General features: G+C 43.4%; 1 protein-coding gene across 3 annotated transcripts; it reads right to left on the bottom strand.

Annotated features, from left to right (window-relative positions):
- Nucleotides 1–2,382: 2,382 nt before the first annotated feature.
- Nucleotides 2,383–21,327, bottom strand: LOC140660593 (myosin heavy chain, skeletal muscle, adult-like). Of its 3 annotated transcripts, none has more exons than XM_072881575.1 (38): nucleotides 21,124–21,327; nucleotides 20,898–21,041; nucleotides 20,648–20,804; nucleotides 20,293–20,320; nucleotides 20,080–20,194; nucleotides 19,894–19,986; nucleotides 18,944–19,007; nucleotides 18,680–18,778; nucleotides 18,474–18,577; nucleotides 18,258–18,396; nucleotides 16,935–17,053; nucleotides 16,692–16,841; nucleotides 15,818–15,988; nucleotides 14,739–15,052; nucleotides 14,563–14,641; nucleotides 13,883–13,970; nucleotides 13,671–13,788; nucleotides 13,374–13,497; nucleotides 13,152–13,288; nucleotides 12,795–13,050; nucleotides 11,584–11,826; nucleotides 10,810–10,986; nucleotides 10,587–10,732; nucleotides 10,409–10,499; nucleotides 9,931–10,320; nucleotides 9,561–9,687; nucleotides 9,338–9,456; nucleotides 8,869–9,065; nucleotides 8,269–8,452; nucleotides 8,017–8,182; nucleotides 7,719–7,843; nucleotides 7,201–7,509; nucleotides 4,329–4,532; nucleotides 3,840–3,965; nucleotides 3,574–3,744; nucleotides 3,383–3,487; nucleotides 3,151–3,246; nucleotides 2,383–2,538 (listed from the first exon to the last, which is right to left on the bottom strand). In XM_072881575.1, the coding sequence occupies exons 1-38, from the start codon at nucleotides 21,325–21,327 to the stop codon at nucleotides 2,383–2,385; spliced, it is 5,835 nt and encodes a 1,944-aa protein (XP_072737676.1). The 3 variants fall into 3 exon arrangements, with proteins under 3 accessions (XP_072737676.1, XP_072737675.1, XP_072737677.1); XM_072881574.1 differs by having other exon boundaries at nucleotides 14,563–14,648; nucleotides 14,743–15,052; XM_072881576.1 differs by having other exon boundaries at nucleotides 14,563–14,648; nucleotides 14,758–15,052.
- Between the last annotated feature and the right edge of the window lie 232 nt (nucleotides 21,328–21,559).

Below are 21,559 nucleotides of genomic sequence, written 5' to 3'. Positions count from 1 at the left end.
TAGTTTTCCTTACCCCTCCCATTATTATTCCACTCTGATTCCAAGAAGTCTGCAATCATGCTTTCTGGGATGGCTGGTGGTGAGGCAAGGTCAGCCCAGTGCAACGCGTGGGACCTTTCATCAGGTGAGCATTTAGGAACAAATTCTCAAGCCATGATTTCTTACAAGTGAGAGAAGAGCCCTAACATTTTCAAGTGCATCATGGTTCTCCCACGGTCAGGCCAGGTTGTTTGTTTTGGATGGTCATTGTAATATTGTCCAAGGGGAACAGGGATTTTAGGCATCAAAGTATGGTCCCCAGAGTTGTGGTATTTGCTAGTCAGTCAACAGGTTTAAAAAGGTACCCATGGAGCTAGAAATACTTCTCCATGCTTTTACTGAGCCACAGTTGCAATACACTGACTTTGGAATTCAACTTTTGTGTTTGGTACCATTTGTTTGTTTGTTCATTTAACGAAATATGTGCTTTAGTACAAACAAAATCCTTTTGCTTCCTTTCAAGGTGTGGAAACAAAGGTTCTGTCTGGAAAGAAAGAATCCCTGGGGAGCATGCTGTGTGAAGGGAGAGAGGAGAGGGGTGTTTTCCCTTCTTTGGCACCCAGATATCGCTGGCATTGATGCAGTTTTCACAGCTTCACACATAAAGATGCTGTCTCTCAAGAGCATCACTTACAGTGACACAAGAGTCAACACAGGGTGTCATCTTTTCCTGAAATAGATTTAGCTGCTGCCTAGACAAGTACTTCCATATTTAGTTATAACATGGGAGGATTCCTTGGGTGTAAACCTCTGCGTGCTGTGGTTAGTACAAAAGGCTTCCTTCCTGCTGTCTCCTCCCCCCTTCCCCTCCAACAACTCCAGCTCCTTTCCCCAGCAACTTCACAGCTTCCTGAAGTACTCCCTGGAAATGTAGCGGTGTAGAGCTAACTAGAAACCTCGAGGGATGCATAAGTGTCCCTGTAGTGAGAGAGAGCCAACTCTCCTTTACCATTCCTGACATCTGCTTGTAGAATCTGCCCTTAGCAGCTGCACGATGCACCAGAGTCCAGTGCTGCCAGAATGGCTGTTCCGTATTTTAAGTTCTGCTTCTGCCTTGCGGGAAACAGGCTGTCATTTCTTTAAAACTTGAGGTGAGCGCACATTGTGTGGGTGACTTGTTTCTTCTCTGTCCAGCCAGGATGCAGTTAGCATCTGCATTCCAACTCATCCATTGCCACAAGGGTCAGACAGGTAGGACACAGTTTGGCATTATTATCTATGTTTCTATGTTTATTGCTAGATTTTCTGATTTCTTTAAAGCTGTAATGGTCCCAGCATTATTCCCACTTGCAATCTTATCTTACATGATCAAAACTAGTTCCTTTAGCTTTTTGTATTTATACATAACTCCACATTATTCCTTGGCACAAAAGCTTATTATAGTCTTATATTAATATTTCAGTACTGGAAAACACTATAGAGTACTGCAGCAGTTCCTAGCTTGTTCTGGTGGCTCCACATGTTTCATTGGTTGAGGTTTATCGCATAGTGAGTCCTTTTGTTCACACTTACTTCTACCAATCTGTTCATCAATCTCCATTTCATTTACAACAGGAGCATTCTGTCTTAATATTGGCTATTATGTCTAACAGAGAAAGTAAGGAACTGCAATGTCTTCTTATCCAAATACAGTATTTGTTTTGCTTTAGAACTGATTGTTAATAACTTCTTCCATAAAAAAGTTCTGCCTGATCTTTAATTTTGCTCAATAAAAAGCCAGTCTCTAGGGTCCATGGCCTTCACCTGCCTTGTTCAAAGGACGTGGCACCTCAGTCCTTGCATAAGTTCCTCCATGAGGACTCACAGCCATTCAGATGCGTTTGGGGCTCCAGGTTTTTTTGCATGGGCAACTTGCCTCTAAATCTGACTTGCGAAAGTGAGAATGGGACCAGCAAAGAGAGCCTCTGTGTGCTGCACGCATTTAGAAAGAGGACTCCTCAAGGCATAAACGTTTTTGCTGTGCCAGGACAGACAAGGTACTGGTCCTGCCTTTGTCGTGATCCTCTCCTCTTGCCAGTATGGGAATTACACTAGTGTTATTCCCTACCCAGTAATGTAACAGGACACAGTGGAGAAATACTGGAGATAGGATAATTAAAGATCTACTGCTATCCAAGGGTTAAAGTGAAATTAAGTATTTCATTTGAAAATGCCCCAAACTTATGTAACCGCAGAATTGAATTGTAACAACCAAAAGCACTGCTTCTGCTGTGTATGCAAAGGAATCTACAGTCTTTATTCTCTAGACATTGACATGGTTACAAAGACTCATTGCAGAAGAAAGTGACCAAGAGGTTCACATTTTGTGCATCCCTCAGGTCACTTTGCTGCTTCATGATGTCCTCACTCTTCCTCTTCTATTTTCTTGCCATGAAACTCCCGGCTCTTTGCTCGGAGCTTGTTGACCTGTGACTCTGCAATGTCAGCCCGCTCCTCAGCTTCCTCCAGCTCGTGCTGGATCTTGCGGAACTTGGAGAGGTTGACATTGGACAGCTCCTCCTGTGTGGGGAGAGGGAGGCAGTGGTGAGGAGCCCAGGGCAGGGGTTCCACGCCTCCTGCGCCTCGGCCTTGCGGGGTTGCGGCTCTTCCCTGGGGAAAGGCACAAACTTCCATCCCTCACCCACCACTGCTTACACATAAGCCTCACACAGACCTCCTCATCCTCCCTTATTCAGGACCCCACTGTGACAAGCTTCACCAGTACTGTGTCACTCTTGAGGAGCTATGTCATCACTCGGATTTGTCAGCTGTGCACTTATTCTCCCATTACTTGCTGCCCAACTATCAGTGTGATTTAGTAGGTTGAGAAAGACCCTGAAGCCTTCTGCTGCAGAGATTCAGGAACTTCTCAGTCAGTGGGTGTGGCCCCCTGGGTTTGTTGAGTCTGACCTCCTGTATAAAACAGGCTGCAGAACTTCCCTCAGTTCATCCCTGACTGCAGGGTGCCCAAAACTCAGCAAGGCCTCATGACACGATAATAACACGGCATGGCCAAAACTGTTGTGTCTTGGGAGTTTCTTTCATGCTCCTTTCCTGGTATTCATACTCATCTCAATGAGCGTGCTGCCCCGATGGAAGGTAGCTCTTGCCCATTCTCCAAGCACTACTTACAGCCTCCTCAGCTTGTCTCTTGTAGGATTTCACCTTCATTTGCAGCTTGTCCACCAGATCCTGCAGCCTGAGAATATTCTTCCGGTCTTCTTCAGACTAGAGTGGTTGGTAAGCAGGAAAGAGAATGAATTATTGGTTTCCCACCATGTGAGGTTAACAATTCCCCTTGGGGTTGGTGTGTGCAAAATCTAACTTGCTGTGAGAAAACCCTGTCAGCCCAAGGAGGCTTTACCTGGTAGGTGAGCTCCTTCACCCTCCTCTCGTACTTGCGCACACCCTTCACGGCTTCAGCGCTGCGCTTCTGCTCAGCATCAACCTCCCCTTCCAGCTCCCGCACCTGCAATGAGAAGCCCATCTTTGGAGCTTCCCTGCTATCTCTCCAAGGGATGTGCTCATTCATGCACAAATACCAGCCCTACGCACTCTGGCCTCCAGCTTCTGGATTTGCTTCTTGCCTCCCTTCAGTGCCAACTGCTCAGCCTCATCTAGACGAAGCTGCAGGTCCTTCACCGTCTGGTCCAGGTTCTTCTTCATCCTCTCCAGGTGGGCGCTGGTGTCCTGCTCCTTCTTCAGCTCTTCTGCCATCATGGCTGCCTGAGGAGAGCAAAGGGCCAAAGCCATTTTGGGGCTGAAGACATTTTGGGGGAGAATACATCCACCCTGAGCAGTGAAAGGAGCCCCCGACTCACATCTGTGATGGCCTTCTTGGCCTTCTCTTCAGCGTTGCGGGCTTCCTGGATTGTATCCTCCATTTCACCCTGAATTTGGGCAATGTCTGTTTCCAGCTTCTTCTTGGTGTTGATCAAGCTGGTGTTCTGTTGAACAACAAAAAATATCGGCCAGTTAGTTCCAAAACAGAACACTTATTTTAGAAATTTACTGTTTAAATTTAAAGTTATCATCTATATATCAAATATTAGCATCCTCCTTCAAATGATGCATCTTGTCAGGTCATACACAGCTAGATAGCGGAGAGTTCTAAAATTTTAAGCAATTCTGACTCCTGTTAATGCAATCCTACTCATTTAGCTATAATCCAACTTGTTGTACAAGGGTAGTAATTCTGGTTCAGGTTACGCTTTTTATTACAAGAGATGATTTAAGAATTTACACAGATGAAAAATCTGGAAAGGGAAAAGAAAAATGGCTCTTGAGATTTTGAATGTCATGAATCTAACCTGAGTGTGGAGGAGCTGAACTCTCTCACTTGCATCCATCAGTTCCTGCTCAGCCACTTTCCTTGACCGCTCCGTCTGCTCCAGGGCTGCCCGTAGCTCCTCAATTTCAGCCTGCAACAGGTTTGCTCTGCGCTCCACCATGGCCACCTGCTCCTTCAGGTCCTCCTGTGTCCTGAGAGCATCATCCAAGTGTATTTGGGTGTCCTTTAAGAGAGGAAAGAGAAATTATAAGGCCGCACAGCACTGTTGCGCAATGGCAATTAACACCAGTCTAATAATTATTATGTCAGTATAATATATATATTTATAGATATATTATATATTTATATGCAGAATTATTATGACAGTATATGCACAGTGTCTAAGAATGTGAGCAGTAGGTCAATACATGGTATTGTGCACTGCCTCAGGCTGAGTGACACCCCTGCCTAAATTTAGGGCTGTGCAAGGGGAAGGTAAACCTGAATTCAAACTCCAGCTGACTGACACAAGTAACTTACAAGATGAAGGAAACTGGACCTTTGTCCTTGCTTGTGGCAGAAGAAAGAACCTTCCCCCATTCTCTGAAGTGCCCCTACATAACAGACATTATGCTCTGGGGTTGAAACATGAAGAGCACATGAGTCACTAACAGAATCCAGGAAAAGTCACCCATGTAAAGTTGATCGAACCACCCACTTGCATTAGAATCAGTGCCACCAGAAAAGCACATAAGGTGTTAGTAATTGGAGATTCCTCACTGAGAGGCACCAAACCACCCTTTTACCATCCAGACAATTTCTCTAGAGAATTTTGCTGCCTACAAGGAGCTCTCATTTGTGATGTCACTGAGAGGCTGCCAAGCCTGGTGAACCCTTCAGATTATCATCCGCTCCTACTATTCCGTGTAGGCTTTAATGATATTGCATCAAGGCAACTTATAACCATCAAAAGAGACTATATGTCCGTCGCAGCAATGTTAAAAGGATCTGGAGCACAGGTGGTATTCTCCTCTATCCTCCCAGTCAGAGGAAGGCATTCAGGAAGGAGGAGAAAAATTGAACAAGTGAATGCCTGGCTGTCTAGCTGGTTCCATATTCAAGGTTTTGGCTTCTGTGATCGTGGATCTACCTTTGAGAAGCTCAGTCTGTTGGGAGCTGATGGGATTCACCTGACCAAGTGGGGCAAGAGGCCCCTTGCCAACAAGCTGGCCAGAGCTTTAAACTAGACTTAGTGGGGGAAGGAAATGGAGTTTTGAGTAACAGAGAAGAGTCAGGGGCTGCTGATGTATTAGGAAGCAACAGGGAAACATCTGTGAAATGCTCCAAAGGAATTAGGGTTTGTTCTTCTAAAAAGGTGATATGGCCAATAGCCCAACTGAAGTGTCTCTATACCAACGCATGTAGCATGGGTAACGAACAGGAGGAGTTGGAAGCCACTGTGCAGCTAGAAAGCTATGGTATATCACTGTCACTGAAACTTGGTGGAAAGAATCAAAGGACTGGAGTGCCGCAATCAGTGGGTATAAACTGTTCAGAAGGGACATAAGGAAGGAGAGGTGGGCAGGTTGCCCTCTATGTAAAAAAAATGGATTGCACAGAGCTGTCTTTGAAAAACAGTGATGAGCCAGGTTGAGAGCTTATGAGTAAAAATTAGAGGCCAAGCCAACAAAGGAAACCTCATGGCTGGTGTTTATTAAAGGCCACCTGACCGAGTGGAGCCTGTTGATGAAGTGTTATTACTTCAACTATGGGAAGCATCATGCTCACAGGCTCTGATCCTGCTAGGGGACTTCAATCACCCTGACATCTGCTGGAAAAGCAGAACAGCAAGCTGTAAGCAGTCCAGGACACACCTGAAGTGAATCAAGGATAATATCTTCATCCAGGGGACAGACAGCCCAACCAGAGGAGAAGTGTTACTGGACCTGTTGCTTACCAACACAGATGAACTAGTTAGAGATGTCAAGATTGGTGGCAACCTGCACTACAGCGATCATGTGCTGGTGGTATTCACAATCTTGAGGGATATGGGCCAGATGAAGAGTAAGGTCAAGACCCTGAATTTTAGGAGAGCAGACTTTCAGTTGTTTAAGGAATTACTGGGTGGGACCCCCTGGGAAAATGCCCTTAGGGATAAAGAAGCAGAAAAGAGTTGGCAGCTCTTTAAGAACATTTTTCTTAGAGTGCAAGAGCTCTCAATTCCCATGTGTAAGCAGTCAGGCAAGGAAGGCAGGAGAACAGCATGGCTGAGTAAGGACCTCCTGGTCAAACTAAAGTGTAAGAAGGAAATGCCTAGGGAGTGGAACCAAAGACATCTAGGAAGAATATAGGGATGCTTCCCGGATGTGTAGGGATAGGATCAGGAAAGCTAAGGCACAGTTGGAGCTGAATTCCTGTTGTATTAAGCTTTGATGTGGCCTCACCTTGAGTATTGTGTGCAGTTCTGGGCCCCACAATTTAAAAAGGATGTTAAGGTACTTGAATGCATCTAGAGGAGGGCAACAAAGCCGGTGAAAGGGCTGGAAGGCATGTCCTCTGAGGAGCAGCCAAGGACACAGAGTTTTTCTAGTTTGGAGAGAAGGATGCTGAGGGGGACCTCATTGCTCTCTACAGATTCCTGAGGAGGGGAAGTGAAGAGGGAGGTGCTGATCTCTTCTCCCTGGTATCCAGTGTCAGGACATGGTGGATGCCCCATCATTGGAAGTGTTCAAGGTCAGGTTGGATGGGGTTTTGAGCAGTCTGACCTAGTAAAAGATGTCCTTGCCCATGGCAGAGGGGCTGGACTAGATGATCTTTGAAGGTCCCTTTCAACTCAAACCATTCTGTGATTCAATGTTTCTATGATATCAGAAAAGCTAGACACCTATGTGCACATCCTTAGCTTAACATACCTTGAGCACCGCCTGTGTGTTTCTCAGGTTCTTTTGTGCCTCTGCAGCCACACGGTTGGCATGGCTCAGCTGGATCTCCATTTCATTCAGGTCTCCCTCCATCTTCTTCTTCAGCCGCAGGGCTTCATTCCTGCTCCTGATCTCAGCGTCCAGGGTGCTCTGCATGGACTCCACGACTCGGAGGTGGTTTCTTTTCATCTGGTCGATCTCCTCATCTTTCTCTGCTATCTTCCTGTCAATCTCAGACTTCACCTGGTTGAGCTCAAGCTGGAGGCGCAGGATCTTCCCCTCTTCGTGTTCTAGGGAGGCCTGAATAACAGAGAAACACTGTGTCAATAAAAGGATTTTTTCCTACAGCTGTTCTCTTCCAAATGACCTCCTACACAGAAAAAATGGGACTTTTTTGCTCTGGATGATGTGGAAACTGAGGCCTTGACTTTCCTTGGTAGTCCCCAGTTTTACCTCTCACACTGCTCCTCAGTACCCCTCTCTGGAAAACAATGGTTATGGGCATGTACCTCAGCTTCCTCCAAGGCAGCCTGGATTTCAGATTTCTCCTGTTCAATCTGCTTCTTGACTTTCTCCAGATCATGAATCACCTTTCCTCCCTCGGCAATCTGCTCCGTGAGGTCAGAAATCTCCTCTGCAAGGAAGGGTGAAAAGTGGCATGGTCAGGCACAGATCTGAATGGGGAAAGGCCCTGATGCACCAAGGTGACAGGCATCTTCTTATCACTGCAGGCCCAGACCCATTTAGTGTGGCAGATAGACAAGCTTGTGAGAAAGCCCTGCCAGGAGCAGAGGGCCAGGGACTTACGCTGCAAGTTCTTGTTCTCACGCTTCAGCGTTTCCAGGTGGTCCAAGGACTCCTCATAAGCATTCTTCATCTTAAACAGCTCTGTGCTGAGAGAGCGAGACTCCTTCTGGGAAGCTTCCAGCTCAGTCTGTGTTTCCTCATACTTCTGCTTCCACTCTGCCAGGATCTGAAGAGAAACAGGGCATGAGTATGGACATGGCAATCACGAGGGGATGCTCTGCCCAGGACACCCAAAGCTGGAGCCCAAAAGACCTTGTCAAAGTTCTTCTGCTTCTTATCCAGAGCTGCGCAGGCAGCATTTGATCGCTCCACATCAATCATCAGGTCCTCCACTTCATTCTGCAGCCTCTGCTTTGTCTTTTCCAGGGAGGCACATTTGGCATTGACGGCTTCGACGTGTTCCTCTGCATCCTGCAGGCGCTGTGCCAGCTTCTTCCTGGGAAGTGGTAAGCACAGCTCATGGTTTGAGAGCAAAGGGGAGGCTGTGGTGTGTGGCTGATGGGCTTTTCACAACAGGACTGTTTACCACTTCATTGAGTATGTATCCTATGCACAGACAGTGCTACTCCTCTCCCAGGTGGTCATTGTTTTCCCAGTTCTGATTCCCAGGCTTGAACAACCACTGTGCCTTCTGTGTCTGCCATCCACAGGTTTTCTGTATTGTTCTCTGAGTCAGAGGAGTATTTTCCTGTACTTTTCCTAAACCACACCCTTTGGAGGATATACTTTACCTCAGCCCTTACCCTGACCAAAGCACAGCTTTAACTTTTTATGACGATATCGCAGTTGTGTCTTCAAATTTCCCTTGTTAGTTTACCCCTTTTTTTTGTCTTCCCCACCTTCCCCACATACTTTGCCTCCTCCAGCTCCTCCGTGCGCTGAATAGCGTCTGTCTCGTATTTGGTTCTCCACTGGGCCACTTCACTGTTGGCCTTGGACAGGGCACGCTGCAGCTCCCCCTTGGCTTCCTGCTCCTCCTCATATTGTTCCCGGAGCAAGTCACAGTCATGGCGAGCAGACTGCAAGGCATGGGCCAGGGCGTTCTTGGCCTGCGTAGAGAGTGGGATTGGGACAAGGATGTAATATCCTGGGAAATGGCTTCCAATGAGCCAATTTAACACTATGAACATGACCGCTGGGAGATTGTAGGTGTTTGCAGTGAAGGGCAGTTGTAAGCCTGAAGGACAAAATCCACTAATCGCACTCTTCACAGAAATGAAAATCTTCTCCCAGTATGGCTTGTGCTAAGCAGACCCCGTCCCCACTAAGCAGTGTGAAGTTAAGAGTGTTTTCAATGGGCAGCTGTAGGAAAAGTCATCACCTTTATCTCTTCCTCTAAGTGCCTCTTGAGTTCCTCAATCTGTTGAGTGAAAGCCTGCTTGCCTCTTGACAGCTGAGAAATCAGAGCATCTTTCTCGTCCACCTGGCGCGAATATTCTCCTAGGAAAGAACACAGAAAGGAAATATATTCATTGTCATTCGTGACCCAAACAAACTGTTTTAGGGTGCTCTCCCATTCCACAGCACAGAGGAGGCTCTCTCACCTGATTCTGTCTGCAGACGAGCTCTCTGAGCACTGAGGTCATTGATCATGCGCTGATGCTCTTCTTCCTTTGTCTTAATCTCACTCAGCTGGTCTTCCAATGTGCGGCACATCTTCTCCAGATTTGCCTGTGGAGATCACAGAGAACAAAAGAAGATTAGTTTCGGGACTACTCCTTATTCTGAACAGCACGATTCTCACCAGAAAAATGTGAACAGATGTGAAAGCTATATACTGCTCACTGGTGTTAGAAGGTTAGGAATACAGTTCCATACAGAGACAGAGAGTTATACTGTAACCTGACCATATTTTAAAAAGGTATGTTTCACCATTATTTATTTTCAAGTTGTTTTCAGTATATTTTTCAATACCTTGGCTTTGGAGACAGACTCCATGTTACTGGCCAAGTCGTCAATCTCCATCTTCAGCTCACTCTTCTCCTTCTCCAGCTTCTGCTTCACTCGTTGCAGGTTGTCGATCTGCTCCCCAAGCTCAGCTGTGCTGTCTGCGTGCTTCTTCCGCAGGGTGGCAGCTGTGGCTTCATGCTGCAACGTGGCCTCTTCGAGGTCACGACGCATCTTCTGGAATTCTGCCTCACGCTTCTTGTTCATCTCAATCTGAGCTGTGGTAGCCCCTCCTGCTTCTTCCAGGCGCTCGCTGATCTCCTCTAGCTCCCTCGAGAGGTCAGCCCGATGCTTCTCTGCTTTTGCCCGAGAGGTTCGCTCTGCCTCAATTTCCTCCTCCAGTTCCTCAATACGAGCCTGCAGAACATTAGGGACCCTTCACACCCATGCCCTCCTCCTACCTCATGTCTTTCTGAAGGGCAGAAGAGAAGGAAGAGAGACTTGCCTGCAGCTCCTTGATCTTCTTCTGTAATTGCATGCCCAGGGCTTGCTCATCCTCGATTTTGCTCTGGATCTGGCTGATTTCAAAGTCTTTCCTTTGCACAAAGCAAACCGTGTTAGAGCGCAAAGAAAAAAGACAAGTACACCAGCCCAGCACTCAGGTGCCCCACAGCCACACTTACTTCTTCAGTTTCTCATCCAGCTGCTGCTTATCATTTTCCAAATCCATTATGCTGTCATGGGTCAGCTTCAGGTCTCCTTCGAGTTTCCGCTTAGCTCTCTCAAGGTCCATGCGCAGCTTCTTCTCTTGCTCCAGGGACCCTTCCAGCTATAAAGAACAAGACCATCAGTGCTCTGCCAGCCAGCTTTAACTCCATCCCTGTCCTTTCTCTTTCTCTTTCTTACATCATCCACTTGCTGCTCCAGCTTGGTTTTAGCTTTGGTCAGAGTATTGACTTTGTCCTCTTCTGCCTGCAGGTCATCCAGTGTCTGCTGATGGGCCTCTTGGAGAGCTTTCTTCTCTTTTGTCAGCTTCACAATGGTCTCATCCAGGGCTGCCATCTCCTCTGTGAGGTTTTTCACCTACATATATGAGCAAGTGTCAAAATTTGGTAGAAAATGTGTCTGCTAGTGCAGTGACATTTTCACTTTGCAGTGTTTTGCCAGGTTTTTCATTTGTCCTTTATAAGCTCAGGCAAGGCCCAGCTCAACCGTATCCTGGGCTGCACCAAAAGAAGCGTGGCCAGCAGGTCAAGGGAGGTGATTCTGTCCCTCTGCTCTGCTCTGGAACATTTTAGCAGGGCCTGTTGCGATAGGACAAGCGGTAATAGTGTTAAACTAAATGAAGGTAGATTTAGACTAGATATAAGGAAGAAATTTTTTACTGTGAGGGTGGTGAAACACTGGAACAGGTTGCCCAGAGAGGTGGTAGATGTCCCATCCCTGGAAACATTCAAGGTCAAGTTGGACGGGGCTCTGAGCAACCTGATCCAGTTGAATATGTCTCTTCTCATTGCAGGGGGGTTGGACTAGATTACCTTTAAAGGTCCCTTCTAACCCAAACTATTCTGTGGTTCTATGATTCACAATTTTCCAAAGCCAACATGTATTATGGTAGCAGGCTCTTACTCTGAGAGTCAGTGATGTCTTGGCCCTTTATGTGACTCCCCATGTGTGTACCTTGTTTTCTGTGGCATGTTTTTCCTTCTCAACCTTGGCTAATGTTAATTCAAGGTCATCAATATCTTTCTTCAGCTCTGAACATTCATCCTCCAGTTTTCTCTTCTTAGCTGTCAGCTCAGCATTAATTTCTTCTTCATCCTCAGCCCTTTCAGTCACCTCCTTAATTTTGGCTTCCAGCTGGATTTTGGTTTTGATGAGCTGGTCACATCTTTCCTCAGCATCAGCTAAAGCATCAGCTTCCTGGTGAGAAAATACAGGAAAGGTTATTTAATGCTGAAGGAACAGAGGTGCATCAGTAAGACCTTTGGGATTACTTTTTGGGAAAAGGTTACTGTGCAGTTACATTACAAATTACAAATTTAGAATAAGTTTTTCATCAGTTTCATTTTTTTCTGACCTTTTTCATCATCAGATACTGTTTCTAGCTCCATTACGTATCACCTTGTTTATTTCAGGTATGTCAGTGGGTTACTTGGATTTAATTGATGTTTCCCTTTCCTCCTTTAGAAAGTGATTGTATTTTATAATGTACCATATTCAAATTTATGTGGAAGTATTGAGAAATGTAAATAATTCCACCATTGAGAAAATATTTGAAGCTCCCATTAGTAAATTTATACCTAGCCAGTATAATCAGTGGACACTAGAACAAGATTCATCTTTCTCTGAAATGGACACTTCAACTCAAGGATATTGCCTAAATGTTGCCTAAATTTCTGAGAGGCCAAATGGCATTGGAGACAAACATACAAGGCTGGCACTTGTGTCTTAGGATATAATGGGCATCTGCATCTTCTGGGAGCAGTAGCTACAGGAGCTCCGGTGAGATATGCTGTAAGAAATGGCACTAGGCTCTTCATTTCGACAACTGAATTAAGGCAGAGTAGTTGGTCAATTGAATCACTGTCCCCACTCCACTAAACACACCACAGTGACTATAAGGGGGCTTTATGTCATGGGCTCACATAGAGACATGTACATGTAGGCATTAAGACTAAAAAGTCATTCTTTAGCTTAAACTCCACTTTGTAATAGTGAGACTGAGTGGGGAAAGAATGTGGCCTAAATTTTACCTTTAGTTACATGGTATTCAGCTTAAAATATTTCGTAAGGCAGTTTAGTGTGCAATTTGAGAGTTCTGTAGTATGAAAGAAGAGTTAGATCTTATTTACTCATTTCCCCTATTGAAAAAAAAAAATGTTACTCACAGCCTGCACTTGGAGCTGCAGATCATTTTTCTCCTGCACCAGTTTCACCATTTTCTCCTCCAGCTCCTTCCTCTTTGCCTCAGACTTTGCAAGCTCTTCCTTGGTTTTCTCAAACTCTTCCTTCATGTTGGCCATCTCCTTCTCAGATTCTGCACTCTTCAGCAAGGGCTTGATCTTGAAGAACAGCTTCATCCAGGGCCAGTGCTTGACGTTCATGAATGCACGAATGTTGTACTGGATGCAGAAGATGGACTCCCTGAAGCATAATTAAAATGTACATTGAATATTTTCAGTATGATGAGTGCCAACACTTTCCCCCAAGTACAGTGACTTTAAGTGAAGATGAAGAATGTCTACCTCCTCTCCACCATTCTCTGGTACTCCACTCTCATCAGGAAGCCCCTGCACCTGGCCTGTGTGCGAGTGATGAGCTGTGCCAGCTTCTCATCCCTCATCTCCTCCAGGAGTCCCAGCAGCCCAGCTTTGAAGAACACCTGGAGAAAGGGAACGTTGCCACGCATCACTGTCAGGTAGAGCAAAGCACAGGCACACAGTGAGTGAGTCAAGGAGGGTTTGTACCTTGGTGTGGCCAAATTTGTACTGCGTGTGGTCCACATCGATTGACCCAAGCAGCTTCTCAGAAGCCTTCTTGCTATCAATGAACTGTCCTTCTGGGATGGCACTGGCATTAAGCACCTTGTATCTGTGAAAAGAGAAGAGGAAGATAAGGCTGTTTTTTCCCAACCAACACACTCTAGCTACTGAACCCCACCAGCTCATATATAGCTATTTTTGACAACAGAGTCCAGCCTGAATGAACCTATATGAATGAACCAACATTGCTTTTAATGATGTTGAGAAGTGCAGTGCTCTTACCTCTGTTTGAAGTCAGCATAGAGAACTCTGCTGGGGAAACCTTTCCTGCAAATTCTGATGCCTTCCAGCACACCGTTACACCGCAGCTGGTGAAGTACCAGTTCATGCTCCATGGCACCTGCAAATTCAGAGGTTAAATGAATACCACAGTTTGCAGTGTAGAGGGGAATAGATTTATCAGAGGAAGCTCTCTTTCTGCTTAAGCATCTTACCAGGTGTTTTTGTTTCATTTGGGATGATGCAGCGGACAAAATGGGGGTGAGTGCTCCGTAGATTGGTCATCAGCTTGTTTAAGTTTTCCTGTGGGATCACATGTAGCAGCTTAGATTTAGAAAATTTGCTTCTGTATACTCTGTATCTAAATGCCAAGGAACTAAGCAATGAATCTTAGGAGGAAGAAGCTTTCAAATTCAAAATTTAGATTTAATCAAATCTTCTATATACTTAAGTATTCTCATTAAAAGAAAGTTTAAAGTTCTGCACCTTAGTCTGCAGGAAATAAAACACTACCGTATAAAAAGTTTAACACAAGCCTTTATAGGATTAATTATATTACATCCTGGATTCTGGATTCTGGATTCTGGATCCTGGTTTAATTATATTACATTCTGGATTCTGAAAAATGTTTTTCACAAAGAATGTAAGTGAACTTTTAAAAGAAATTCAGGAAGTCAGTTGAAGACTGCTTGGAACAAATCCCAAATGTGAATAATTACTAGGAAAAGGCAGTGAATAACTTCTGCTCACTTCATACTTCTTATTGTTGCATTATAAAACCAAGGTCATGAGAATAACAGATAGATAGCTCAGTTAGAACAGATAGATAGCTTAGATAGCTCAGTTTTGAAACTACATTCATGTCACTTTACAGATAATGAAATTCAAACTTTACCCGGAAAAGAGCCGATACAGTCTGGAAAGAAGAACCCTTCTTCTTGCCACCCTTCTTTCCACCACCAGCGCCACCACCACTAGCCTCTTCAAAAACAAAAAGAGTTTTTTAATATTATCTTTTTTGTTGCATCTTTACATATCACAAATGTTGGAAGAAAAAGAATTTTAGAAAACTAACCTGTTTCTGCTCCACCATAGGAGGCAAAAAGTAAAGCCAGTGTCTTCACAGATGATTTCTGGTACAACCCAATGACAGTTTCATTTAAGGGATCCTTGTTCTTCTCAAGCCAGCCAGTGATGTTGTAGTCCACTGTGCCAGCATAGTGCACCAGGGAGAAGTGGGCCTCAGCCTTGCCTTTGGCAGGCTTGGGCTTCTGGAAGTTACTGGACTTGCCCAGATGTTGGTCATAGAGCTTGTTCTTGAAAGAGGTGTCAGTTGCCTTGGGGAACATGCACTCCTCTTCCAGGATGGAGAAGATGCCCATGGGCTGGAAGATAGTACAATAAAGAAGAGAGAATGCCTGTAGAACAATATGATTACAACTTGGTCTTAAAGAGAATATAGTAAAAGATAGGAAGCTGAGAAACAAACCAATACCCTTGCCATGAAGAAAATTTTTTTCTAAAAAGTGAGTTTAAAAGATTCACCTGCTTGACTCACACTTTGACACAGTGATTCAGGAATGTTTTTTATGCCAAAATCCATGTTAAAAATTCAGAAGGATAAAGATTATATTTTAAAATGTCTTTCACAAATGTGTCCATTGTATATTTACTTCAGATTTTGTACTTTTAATCAACTTCCTAAATTATACAGAACTACAAGAAATCTTTTTCAGTTTCTTGCACTCAGAGGTCAGGCACTGACTGTATTGGTGTGTACTTTACTATGAACGATCTAGAAAAAAACGTATTTTCCAGATAACTTTATTCCAGAACCTTATGAAAATATTTTTATTTTACTTTGGGAGCTGCTCTGTGTTTTTGAAAAAAAATACCCTTTAATCAAGCAAGCGGAGATATGTTTCACACAGGGAAGGTGTGTGAGGAATGACTTCCATAGTTACCTGTGGACTTTATAATATCTCTATTGCATAATAAGCAATAGTATAGATCAAGAGATATTTCAACAACTAAAACTGAATGCATGAAACTAACCATGGAAGAGACCTTTTTTGGAATAGCATTTAACCATTTTCAGTTTAAAATAATGAGCTCCTGAAAAAACAAGATATTTTGAATTAAAAATTTACCTTCTCAATGAGCTCAATGCAGGCAGCCAGGTCCATCCCAAAGTCAATGAATGTCCATTCAATTCCTTCCTTCTTGTACTCCTCCTGCTCCAGCACGAACATGTGGTGGTTGAAGAACTGTTGTAGTTTCTCATTGGTAAAGTTGATGCACAGCTGCTCCAGGCTGTTGAACTTCCCAGTGGAAAAGAAAACAACAACCACCCATCATCAGCATTGACAGTTCTTGATCATTCTTAACCCTTTATAAATTTCCCCAGTTAAAACACAACTGTATTATCAGGACCGCACCATAGCAGGACCTATATACAGCTCCACAAAGAAATACCTACATAATGAAAATGGAATTTTTTCCAGAGCAGATGTTCCTAGTCAATCTCCTAAAATTCATAAAGTACTTTGGCATTTTTTTTTTTCAGATAAAAATGGGGATGCCTTGGTCCCCAATTTTTAAACACTTGACATCTCTGATTAAACACTTATCTATTAATTCCTTGGTCCTTTAAACAATTTACACTTTAACGTGTTATATGTTTGTCAATGGGTCTCCAAATCCTAGTTCTGCTCTAGAAGCTCTTATATAAAATTATTGTAATTATGTTGGGGTTTTTTTAATCATTAACATTAAGCTTAAACTGTTAAAATATTACAACACATACAATCCTTTTTACTACTTCTACACAAAGATCATAACTCTGTTCCTGTACTGATGAAGCTTCTGAGGATTTTGCTCTCTGCTACAAAAGAAAATGAAGGATTTTTTTCCAGAAAATTGCAAATAACTAGAGTATTAAACCTGCAGAAGAATATTACTTGGAAGTACTTTGATATAGCAATCTACCCCTGCAAGAGCAGTCCTCAAACCTGGAATCCTTACATCAAAGATCTCGAAGCCAGCAATGTCCAGGACACCAATGAAGTACTGTCTGGGCTGCTTCGTATCCAGCTGTTGATTGATACGAACAACCATCCACAAGAACATCTTCTCATAGACAGCCTTTGCCAGAGCACCCACTGCATTGTTCACCTAAAACAAAGAAGAATGGAGCAGAAGGAAAATAGTACCCAGAGGAAGAGAGTAAATCAAGCCAGAGGTTCCCAGTCACCAGCTGGTTGTTACCTGCTGCACGGTTTGACCCTTGGTCACATATTCATTCCCAACCTTGACTCGGGGGTAGCAGAGGGCCTTGAGCAGATCTGCTGAGTTCAGACCCATCAAGTAGGCGGCCTTATCAGCAACTAAGTAGAAGGACAAGGATACAGAAAATTAAGACTAGCAAGACATGCAGCATTTTGAGTGATGAACACTTTCCAAAGCAACTGCAATATTGCATGTTCCTGTGATCAGATTGTGCTTACTGGATCTCAGAGGAAGAACGACAGTCATTAAAACAAAAATCATCTTTGTTTTGAAAGCTTTTCAGAGCAGTATACCTAAATGCTATTTATGTCTTTAAAAATCATCACAGAAGCATCTAGAAACAAAGTATTTATTAAAAATTCATCCTGAAAGCTGAAGTTCATCACTTCAGTCCAGAGCTAATTGGTATCCATAAGCCAGGCAACAAAACACCAAAGTGTTAGCTGATTGGCCACCTTAGTGTAATCCAAAACCTACACTTAAGAACTTGAGCTACATGTATTCTTTGGCAGCAGCTATAACCCTAAAGGCAGATGCACTCCAAAATTAGAGGTAACAATTAAGAAGTGCCCCTTTCTGAGACATATTGTTATAGTCATAGCAGAGAGGCAGGCATATTCATTCATTCAGGATCAAAACCTAAAAATTCAGTCCTGAAGCTAGCCATCTGAGAGTGTTCTTTAGAAGAAGTAGACAGGGCCATCATTTTAAACCATATATGAATTATATAACGTTTAAGTGATTAAGTATTCAGCTGAGAAGTAGAAATCTAAGTCAGCTCTTCCTTAGCATAGTGTACCTAAGCTTCACTTAGACTGATGTTCAGATAATACTACTATGTAGTGACAGTTATGGGTTTGAATCTCCAAAGAAGAAGAAAGAAATTGAAGGAAAGTTCCCTTTTACCTGGGCAAAATTCCTAAATAGAGTGTGATTTATGAAGAAGTTCTAACACTGAATTTAATGCCTCCATTTTCTTTAAAAAAGCAACCAGGAATATATTTTCTGAAAAATCTTTCTCTTCTCTGTGGGTCTTTCATATAAGCACACTGAGCAGGCTGTGCTATCCAGACCTGTGGTAGCCCAGGAGATAATTATAGACACATATGGAATTTATACTTCAAATAAAGATTAGGTAGTAATTGAAAAAAGAGTATATTTTGGATGGCAGTTTCATACATACATACTAACTCCACCTAAACACTTTTTTACACATTCCCACTGTTCTCTTTCTCCATGTTCCAAATACTGAATTATTGCTACTTCTATTTCTAACAGGTCAGCCACAGTCTTTGCTAATACCTTCTGTGCCATCTGGCTCTGCCTGCTCCTCTCGTTGTTTCTGCTTGAACTTCAGGTTGCCATAGTGCATGACAGCTCCTGTCAGCTTGTAAATGGCTGTTTTTTCATCAGCAGTGAAGCCCAGGATGTCAATGGCACTCTGCAATAGAAACAATAAAATAAAAACTTTGTCTGGGAGAGATGACAATAGGTACAACTTTTTAAATTGTTACTTACATCTGTAGCCATCAGCTCCTCCTGGTCATTAATGCTAGGAACAGTGATCTCACCTTGACTTACAAAGTGATAGTCATATGGGTTGGTGGTGATGAGGAGCATATCTGAAAGTAAGAAGAGGAGACATGCAGCCTTAGTTTAGTCAAGGAACTAATCGTGTGAGCTGATGTTCAGCAATCTTCCTCCAAGTTAGTCATTCTTCCTACCTATTAGCTCTGGCTTCTTGTTGGACATGATCTGATAAAATATGTGGTAGCTTCTTTCTGCTTTGAGCTGGAAAGTAACTCTGGACTTCTCCAGCAGATCTGGAGGGAAAATTTATTTAGAAACAAGAAGAAACAGCAAAAAAGAAAGTAGGGAGAAGATAGGAAGAAACACAGGGAAGGCAGTATAGATGGTTGGGTGAAAAGGTGTTGTATGGATAGTTGGGTGAATGAATGGATTGCGAACAGTTCAGGAAAGTGTCTTACATGTTTCAATATCGGCAGAAGCTAGTTTTCCTGTGGCACCGAAGTGAATTCGGATGAATTTGCCCTTTAAAGGAATAAAAGTGACTTAAGATTTACATCATAAAAATATATCTGAAATGAAGAGTTTTGCCTTTTACTCCACTGGGCACAAGATTTTTACTTAGAGACATTTTCTTAAGAATCAGCTATATTTCCACCATTGACATAAAGTCATCTTTTACATTTTTGACCATGAAAATAATCAACAGTGGCACAGCTGTATATTTTATGTATGCTGAATGTACAAATGGGAAGGAATGGGTGGCTTTCGTTAGCCAAACTCTTCTAACTGCATCCTGCATACAGAGGGCAGTCATCTTAATGATATGGAAATAGCCATTTAAATAGTTCAGCTGCTTAAATCTGTCTTGCTATCAAATAAGCCATTTCACTTCTGATTAATTAAATTTGACATAAAGAAAACATACTATTCAAGTAGAAACTCTCCCCACTCCCTCTTTCTTTCTCGATTTCTTTCTTTCTTTCTCTCTCCTTCCTTCATTCTTCTTTTTCTTTCTCTCTCTCTCTATCTCTTTCTGTCTTTCTTTCCCATCTTTCCTAACCTCTCTCCCTTTCTTCCTGGCATTCTGTCTGTCTGTCTGCCTTTTAGCAAACGAACAGAAATATAGGTAAAAATAAACAAAACTATTGTTTGACAGTGAAATACATTACCAGAGAAAGAGCATGTGACCTGTTATTTTAATTTGCATCTCAATGCAAAGCAGAATGAATTTTTTTCATAGAATCACTGTTTTTGAAATCTAGAGAATTACCTTCAGGATAAGTGGTAAAGTCATGATAAGAAAATTCAGTCTTACTCTTGAAAACACGATGGCTCAACAAGAGAAAAGAACGACTGCCATACACTCCTGATTACTATTTTTGAGAAATCATTTGGTTAAGCAACTTACAAAGCGTGAGGAGTTGTCATTCCTCACAGTCTTGGCATTTCCAAAGGCCTCCAGCAGTGGGTTGGCGCTGATGATTTGATCCTCAAGCGTTCCCTGCAGGACGATAATTATTGCTGGTTATCCTTTCCAAAAATCATGTCAGGAACAGAGGAAAGCATTGATTCAAGCCAGTGTCTATTAATTTGCCTGCATTTTGCCTGACTGCTGCTCCTCTTTCTTCTTATCCCCACTTGCTGCAATTGTTGCAAAGTACTGGATGACACGCTTTGTGTTCACAGTCTTCCCGGCACCGGATTCTCCGCTGTCAAGCCAAAGAGAGAAGCAGAGAGCGTGTGGTCAGGTAGGAGGTCCCCTGGCACCGGCCAGCTCTGCAGGTACCCAAGCAGGGAGTGTACATACGTGATCAGGATCGATTGGTTCTCACGATCTGTGAAAGAGGCAGAAATAAGGTACTTAAAACTCAATGAACAACACAGAAAAAAACAAAACATAGTCAGGTAAGTTTAATGTTTTCAACTCCATGCTATCAGCTTGACTTAAAAAACAAACAAACCTCCACAACACCTCACTGAGTGCAGGGGTGTCTTTTATTTAAAACAGTGGGAACAATGGTGTGAAGGTAGTAAAATGTACAATAGTATGTCTGCATCAGAACCATGAAAGCTTTGAAAAAGTCTCTTCATATTACTGAGATAGAGTATCCCTTCAGCGAATTTCATGGTACAATCCCTCTGAGACAGATAGAGCCACTCACCAGTCAGCATGAACTGATAGGCATTGTCAGAGATGGAGAAGATGTGTGGAGGGGCCTCCTGGCGCTTCTTGCCTCGGTAGGCCAACACCACCTCCGGGTTGTACACCGGCAGCCACTTGTAGGGGTTGACAGTGACGCAGAAGAGACCTGAGTAGGTCTGCGAGGAAGGGAGACAGCACGTTGGCTTCCACTTAGCCTGGCAGAGCAGTTCCTCCTAGCTGCCCAAAGGAAGACTGCTGCTGGTACTTACGTAGATCATCCAGGCTGCATAACGCTCTTTGAGGTTGTACAGCACAGCGGGTTCGTGGAGGTGGGTCATCATGGCCATGTCCTCGATTTTATCATACTTGGGAGGGTTCATGGAGAAGATTTGATCGTCCTTCACGGTCAGTGTCTGTCAGAGGAAGAAGGAGATGCATGTATGTCAGCTAAGAGCTGAGAGTGGGAATCAAATAGTAACCTTGATTCTTACTCACCTCTCCTGCTTCAGTCTTGACAGTGACCTTCCCTGATTCTTTGCTCTGGATTGTCCCTTTCACAAAGGATTCCTTAGGATGCACCACAAAGACGGATGTCTTGGCATCAAAAGGCTTGTTCTGGGCCTCGATTCTCTCCTTTTCTGACTTTCGGAGGTAAGGAGCTGCCTCCCCAAAGACGGCCATCTCAGAGTCTGATGACATGGCTGCACTTTATGGAGGGGCTTGCCAGCAGAGAACACTGTGGAAGAGCAGATATGTTTCTCAAATGTGTCAAAAAGTAAGTGCTTGTTAGTAGAAGATGGGAAAAGAAAGGTACTGTATTAATACTATTCATAGATTTTTTGAAAGTAATTGTATATTTTTGCATTGGTGTGATTCAACATTTATGGAAAATGTGAAAACTATATTTTGGGACATCAATTGGCTTAGGGTC

Source organism: Ciconia boyciana, chromosome 16 (assembly GCF_034638445.1).
Source record: "Ciconia boyciana chromosome 16, ASM3463844v1, whole genome shotgun sequence".
Taxonomy (NCBI): domain Eukaryota; kingdom Metazoa; phylum Chordata; class Aves; order Ciconiiformes; family Ciconiidae; genus Ciconia; species Ciconia boyciana.
Note: the sequence above shows the minus strand (reverse complement) of the source record. Positions and strands in the feature narration are given on the sequence as shown.